We start from the raw sequence: 7,935 nt of genomic DNA, 5'->3' as shown, positions 1-7,935 counted from the left end.
TGCAGTAACCCAGGTAGCCTTCAGAATCCAGCTTTCTTAGAGGAAAAAACTGAACATCACTGGAGCAGAAGTGATATTCACAGACTGCAGCAAGGTACAGGATGAAAGTCCAGAACGTTTCAAAAGCAGGACCTAGTCAAAGATCTTGGATATAGAAGCCTTTGCCAGGTTGATATTGCAATGAGTTGCCCAAACTGAAAATCTTTTCTGTTTAGAAGAGTAAGCTTTCCTCACAGAGCGATTCCTTCTTTAGAACAGAAATTCTTCCACCTGTAGGGAGCACTTTCTGTCATAAGTGCTGAAGCAGACCAGATCCAGACTGTCAGAGGGTCTGAACAGACATCTGCATAAAGGTTTGTCAGCTCTACACTGCTAAAAATAAAATCTTGTTGAGGATTAAAACATGGCACAACCAGAGAGGGCTGATGCCTCCTGGCCTGCATATAAAGTACATTGCAAACATGTTATATGGCAAATATATTATTGGTTAGAACCTATAGCATGGAATTCCAAAAAACAGACTGGGAAGCAGGTGATCACTTATAAGGACATTTATGTGAAAAAAATCAAGTCCTTCTGATAGCATCTAGCATTTCAAATGCATTTGTGACTTCAAGGGAAAAGTTGAGAAGGGTAGCCTCTTCAAATGTTCTGAGGGGTATATCAACCCATTCAGTGCTCATACAGGAAGTGATAGGGTTACAATTCTCATGTTAACTTAATGCCACTTGAAACACCACACAAACATTAACCAGACCTGTAATGGGCACAACTGAAGTCTGGCAAGCAGCATCTTACAAGTATACCTTGTCTTGTGACCTAGATGTCTGAGACAGCTCTGTATTCTGCCTGCTGGATTAAACTTGATACTAGCAACTATCAACCGAAGAAATCTGTTTGAGAAGATAGGTCTTCATCAGTTTGGCAGCAGTTATGGATCCTATGAATTCAATCATCAGTAATTGGATGAGACTCTCTCATAGCTCACCGAAATGACCAGCATGAATAAGAAAAAGAAACAGAATAAGGCTGTGGTAATCTCTTGCCAGCCTTCTAGATATAGGTGGTTCATCTGTTCAGGCGTGCTGAGTAGGTGCATTTTGCAAGACGCTCAGTGGAGTGGATAAACTGAATAGTTCTTGTGCTGCCAGTGACTTGGCCAATTGTGAATTACAGATGCTTTCTACAGGTCACATAAATAACATTAAGGAAGTATATTTGTCCTCTAAACTTAAAGCCATGACTAAACAATATTGAGCCTGAAAGGAATGGATAAAGAAAAACATTACTATCTTGATTCTAAAGCAAAGTAAGCATTTGTTCAGTCTTCTCAGGTCTAGGATAGGACAAAGTTCTGCTCCCCTTTCCCTTCTTTTTTTATTTTTATTTTTTAGATAAGGAAATATGTATAGAAGTGTCCTTTTCTATACTCCATACACATCCATAATTTCTGGATAGCCAACCATGGTGAGGCAAGTCATAAACAGAAGAATAGGAAAGATGTTTACAAGAACTGAAGTTGGATGGGACATCCATGAATTATAATATACATTCATCTTCCACTGTTACTGCAGACCAGGCCACATGGAACAGGGCACTAAAGCATGCAAAAGTAAGAGTTGTCTTGAATCAAAGTAAGGCTCTTCATCCTCATGTCAAAACTTGCTGCCTGGAAACAAATGTGGGTACAGGAAGATGACAGACTTCTGACCAGTCTAGGATTCTTCCCAGATGGATATTCAAAGGTGCATTTTGGAGATATAGTCATTTTCTGCCTAAAACTCAAAATGGCTTGCTATTTCCTGTTTGATGCCCAAGGAAAGTAGCATAGCAACTTTGAAGGAATGCAATGTGGTATTGGTATCTTTGTTCTAGTCCTCTGAAGGAAAAGTCCTCAGTACTGTTTTGCAACTCCTTACGGATATTTCAGGCTCATAGCTATGAAGCCCTGTGTAATGCTCAAGATGACTGTGTAGGCTTATAGTAATGTTTTGTCTAAGAACTGGCCTTCTCTTTAATGAAGGCTTCCAACTCCTATCTGGCATCCTGAATAAGAAAGGAAACTACAACTTGGGCATGATTTGAAACCTGAAGACTCCAAGGGTACATCTACACAAGACGCGTTAATGAGCATTAGCCTAATTTAATGAACATTAAGGTGCATGTCTACACATGGGCACCCTTAATATGCATTAAAGATGGCGAAATTAGGCTAATCATACCTAAATTTCATACCTGTTAGTGCAGGTATCAAATTTAGGTGCAATTAGTTAAAGCACATTAATACATGTGTAGATGCAACCTGGCACTAACTTTAGTGTCAAGTCTGCCCAGCCACTAGGGGCACATGGCAGGGCTGCAGGGACTTGGCAATAACTTCAGGTCCAAGTCTCTGCATGTGTAGACACCTTCCAAAAAAAAAAAATCACTCCATGTGCATTAAATGTAGTCATGCTTAGATGCACAAGTAGACATGCCCCCATTTTGGTGCAAGTAGAGGTGCAAAGTAAAGGGGCAAAATAAAGTTGTGGAGTTTTTTTTCTTTTTCCCCCCCTTTTTAAAAAACAGTCTAGATTGGGGAAAATAAAACAGGGGGGAAAAAAATGGTAGGAGGCAATTTTAGGCCCAACTGAGTTAGAAGAGAAAAATGCTAAAGGAGACAGAACACTAAACAAAAGTCTTGCTGCTTTGGGTGAAAACAGATGTAGCCATATTGCCCCTCAGGTTCTTGAGCAGGAGATAAAAGCACGTGGAAGATGCAAGTACAACCCTCACAAAAAATGCTGTTCAAATGGCTGACCTGCTTCACATGAACCTCAAGTACATGGTCAGTGGAATTCACAAGAACACAATCTAAGAATAGCAATTTTCAAGCCAAATTCAGAAAATAAAAAAGTTATAGGGGATAAAAATAAGGTTTTAGGGGGGCACTGACATATCAGTTGGCTATCGGATTGGCACCAATAAAAGGAGAAATGACATTATTGGCTATCAGCTTTTTTTGGTTGTTGTATCCAATAATTACAGCCACTTACACAGAGCACCCTAGCAAACACAGTACAGTCCCCACATCCCACTGCTGGCCTTAGGTCGCAACAGACTACAAGTGCGGGTGAACAGCAGGAGGGGAAGGGGGCACAGGGCACAACACAGCAACAAAAGGACCACTACTGGCTCCTGCTGCCACTGCCATGGCAACGCTGTGTGCACAGCAGAGGTCTGAGCACCAGGGCTGCTGTGGAGATGTTGAGCTGTGTGTGGACACAGTAAGGCAGTGAGTGAGGGACCTTCCACTCTGCCAGGTATGAGGCACCCTTGCAAAAGCGGCTTCCCCCCAGTGACTGCGGAAGCCTGGCTGTGTGGGGCCCACTGGCGCTGAGGTAGCAGTGTACTTTGGGGCTCTAAATGCGCCCGGTGCAGCTGTCCGCACAAGAAGCAGGGGGCGGAAGGAGCGCACATGTGCTATAAATGCATAACAAACAAAAGAAAGGTTTATTTATGTCAGTACTTTAAAATGCCTTGCCCTATTACTACAAATCCATTACCAGATAGGGATTGGCCAATATCGTTAGTTAATCATCACCCAAGAAAATCTTTATTGGTGCACTCCTATAAGGTTTTGTAACAGAATCTGGTTGAGCTGCATGTCCATAATACAGCACAAACCTGCTTAGTACATGCATAACTCAAACACACAAAGCTGGTAAATACATCAAAACCAAAGGAAGACTTAGTGTTAAGTACACCCCAACTTACAAGATTTAGTAGCTCTTTCCCTTCCAGTCCTGTCACTGGACGTTGCTCTTCTGTCCTGTTGCTCCAATTTGGGTGCTGGACCCAGTATCTTTTTTACTAGCTTTTGTCCATCCCGCCAAGATGATGCATTTATCACATGGCTTCCACCTACACAAAAAATAAGAACTGCAACACTGGATGTTTGGGGGGTTTTGTCACTTTAGATTCTAATGGAAATTTAAAATTGGGTCAATTTCAGGCTCCCTACTTTAGCCAGAATTTCCTAACCAGACATGCTCATTTAGCACAGCAGTAGTGTTGAACCTATGGCCAATGGGCTGAATGCAATCCACAAAGCCTGTGTGAACAGGCCATCACTGGCATGAGCTCACCAGCATGTTAGCATGGCTTCTGCTAGAGCTTCACGGGTTAGGGAGCTCAGAGAGCTTGCTGTACTTATACTTGCACAGGCTCTGGCTGGACTCACTGCTTTCCTGAAACTCTGTAGCCTGCTGAATTCAGCCCAAGGGAAAAGAGGGGATACACAGCCATGGCATTCACCCCCTGGGCTCCAAAGCTGCACAAAAGCAGTGACTGCAGGTAGAGCTTGTGCTGACAACTGGTGAGCTCAGAGAGGTCACTGTGCACTAAAAGGTCCAGCAATACTTTTCTATTTGGCCCTTGGCCCATTTTTCACTCTAAGATTTGGCCTGTTTGTAAAAAAAAGGTTGAGCACCAGCATACTACAGCATAAGCAGAATATACAAGCTAAATGGATAAATAAATAGAAATTGCACCCTAGCTACTCTATGTGACTGAAAACTCTAGATGCCGACCTGAAGTAAAATATTTGGAAGTTCAAGTGTAAGCTAAAGTAGTCCTTCATAGACTTGTCATCTAAACCTAAAACAGGTTACTATCAACATTTTAAAACAGATGCAACAGCAAAGGAGGTTCTCTTGTCCAACTTGCCACTCTCAATTACTTCTATGCCCCTTCAGATAGACAGGGCAAGGGTTTATCTTTCCATTTCAGGTCAGCTGTCTGAACTAAAAGAAGCTAACAAAGCAGAATATGAGCTGCAGTTATTTATAGTATTTGGCTGTGCTGAACAATCTGTTACTGCAGTGACCATAGGGGGAAGGGAACATCACTACAGATATGCCATTGAGCCAGCCCTGGTGCCTAGAATTTCAGCTAAAGAATAAGGAGCATTCTGTAGTTCAGCACAGAAATATCTACAGCTGGATAATACATCAGTGAGATTACTGATTGCAATTGTCTCTGTGCTATTCCTTCTTTTAGACCTAATGATGACACAAATATTTAATGAGGCATACTGTTCCATTGTTAAAACTCTTCTAAGAGAAGTTTGAAACTAGTTTTTAAAGGATCCAAAATGCAAAGCATGCATTAGAGGAGTTTTGATAATTCTACTTTCTCTGTAAGCAAGTTTACCCCCTTCCCAATTCCTGCACATGGATTCAGCAGACCAGAACAGACTAGCAGAAGACTAGCTTCCTAGCAACTATTTCAAGATACTATTAAATACGTTCAAAATTTTCAAATGCTAGCAATCACTATCATAGAGTACTGACACCCAGCTTCCCTGAATAAAGCATATTGAGTGCACAAATGCTATATTATGCCACATTAACTTTATTTGCAAAGTGTCTTAGAATAATGAATTTGTACCTGTATCTCCAAGACTAATTAAAAGGGAGGGAAAAAGTTCACTAACCACATATCAATACATATAATGAAGAGAAACATACAATAATGAAGGATTAATAGCAAGGTTAAGACTCTGTGTATTTTTTTTTTTAACCTGTTATTATAGTGGGTCAACACTAATTATTAAATTTCCAAATGAAGTAAACAGAAAAAATGAATGGCAGGACAATATGGGGCTACATATAGTATATAAAACTCCTTTTAGAACATTTTGTGCAACTGACCAGATTTCAGGCTGACAGTGACACTTCCATCTTTATCCCAACTCTGGACAAAACGGGGCTATGAACACACACATCTACAGAGAGAAGCCTGTGTCACATGTAGTATCAGTTACCTGGTTTGGAATCTGGGCTTGATGACCGTGCCAATTTTTGGACCTTGCGCATTGGCCTGGTGCTTTTTTTCTCCTTACTCTTTTCAGTAGCTGTCTCTTTCATTGTTGAATCCTCTGAAAAGCAGCGCATAAAGAGTTAACTACCACTTCATAGGAAAGGCAGAATACACAGAAGCAAACTCGCTTCAGATTTACCATGATAAAGAGGATGCCAGAGAATGATGGCAAAGATCTCACTATGTTCTATACCAGTAATGATTACATCCATATCGGGCAGTTCTAATTCCTTTATACAAAACCAGCTAAATTGTATTCTATTGGGACTCTGAAGACAACAGCTTAGACCCCATTAATGTGCTGTTTAAGCCAAGTTATCCTTGAGGCTTTGAGTGAAATACTCCACAAATGAACATTTTCAAATCAAATATTGCTTATATAAATGCTGGAAAATGGTAATGCCATAAGCATAAGCATACCCTGAAAACTACAGCCATCGTCAGAAACTCATTTCAGGTATTAAAAGTGGTTTTAATAATCTGGCACATCTGAACTAACATTGCTTTTGGATTTCACTAAATGATATTACATTTTATAAAGCTGATAGTAATGCTTTGTCTGAACTATCAGCTCCTCCATTACTGAAATACATCATCCCCCTACTTTACATTGTGCATGATAGCACATTTATCCCTTGGCTCTAAACCAAAATGTGACAAACTGAATATCAGGTCATTCTCTTTTCTGCAAGTGTATGACTGCTGAATTTACCACAGCCTGCATCAACTGTTAGAGAATTATTCTGCATACGTTATCATTTACAACAGAATTGAGAATTAGCTCATATGCTTAATAAAAAAAAGAACGAAACATGTACTAATGCAATATTATCTATGAGCTTGTCTTAAAGCTAAGAAGGGTATTCTTAAACCTATGTTTTAGCTGAAAGTGTTAAAGCATTGTTTTAAAACTCTGGAGAAGATGAAGTTATTCTTAACACTTTTAGTTAACTGAGGCAAATGCTAGAATGAGATTCAGAAACAACATCCCACAGAGTAGGATTCAATCTAGGAACTGGGCCCTAACTCAATGGAATATTGATTTTGAATACGCTATGTGCCCTAGTTACCCTAGAGTTTTAAAGCACTACATTCATGCATTTATTAACATGTTTTGCAGATACACCTTTTATATACAAGCCGTGTATGGCCACTGTCACTATGGTATGAATGTCAGTCTTCCAGAGATTATTGCAAAGAGTGTACACAAACTAGTTCTAGGGCAGGTGTGAACAATTTCATTTTTACCGCAATGAGGTGATTCTGAATTCTAAGTAAAAGTATTTAGATGAAAAATCTGTTAATTATTTCACAGCTAATCATTTTAACAACAACATACCATTCATGTGATTATTCACCCCTAATGAATAAAACATTTGAATGAGAATAGTGAGTTGCTCTGAAGGTTGTTGGGATGAGGTATTAAGGGCTCAGTTTTTTCTCTCTATACCCCACAAATATTCTTCCAGTGATGTTTCCCCCTGACAACAAAGGGGAGGAAAAGCCGCTACCTAATGACAGAAAATTCCAACCCCACTCCCACCCATCTAACAGATGTTTTATAATATTTAAACTGGCAAAATAAAGCCTGCTTATACTGAAAATTGAGCTGAAAATCTAGAGCTAGCAAAACATTAAACAAACAAAATATAAAAATACTGAGAGATTCTGCATGGTTTGTATTAATTTCTATAATTATAGAAAAAGATCATTTAAAAATGTTTCTGAAGATGCAGGTGAAATTTTCAGCTGAAAATTTTGTACCATAGAGCCTTGCAATAACATTTCAGTCCAGCTGACTGTATAGTGCATGGAGCCTTGCTGTGTATTTCTAGATGGCAGTAAAATTAAACATTAACATATGGACAGATAATATAACAACCTAAATATATATTTACAGTATGCTGCTATAGATTGTTTACTTGGAATCAGCAACTTGATATGATTTTTTTCAACTTTTGCAAGAGACACATTGCAGACAGCTGCCCTACACATGGTATTAAGAGAGACATATGGCCAAACCTGCCTATTTATTGCTCAGTTCTCTTACTGATAGAAGATTTGGGGGGGGGG

The 7,935-nt window shown here is 39.6% G+C and overlaps 1 protein-coding gene across 1 annotated transcript in view; it reads right to left on the bottom strand.

Moving 5' to 3' along the window:
* Positions 1 to 7,935, bottom strand: part of CEP350 (centrosomal protein 350) — a 113,744-nt gene that overhangs the window by 75,743 nt on the left and 30,066 nt on the right. The window contains exons 8-9 of the mRNA XM_019530581.1: positions 5,807 to 5,920; positions 3,757 to 3,903 (exon numbers count right to left, since the gene is read on the bottom strand). Coding sequence (XP_019386126.1) covers positions 3,757 to 3,903; positions 5,807 to 5,920 — 261 coding nt within the window. The remainder of the gene's footprint in view (positions 1 to 3,756; positions 3,904 to 5,806; positions 5,921 to 7,935) is intronic.

This window comes from Crocodylus porosus, unplaced genomic scaffold, assembly GCF_001723895.1.
Source record: "Crocodylus porosus isolate Cpor-Errol unplaced genomic scaffold, CroPor_comp1, whole genome shotgun sequence".
Classification (NCBI taxonomy): domain Eukaryota; kingdom Metazoa; phylum Chordata; order Crocodylia; family Crocodylidae; genus Crocodylus; species Crocodylus porosus.
This window is presented reverse-complemented; position numbering and strand designations above follow the sequence as displayed.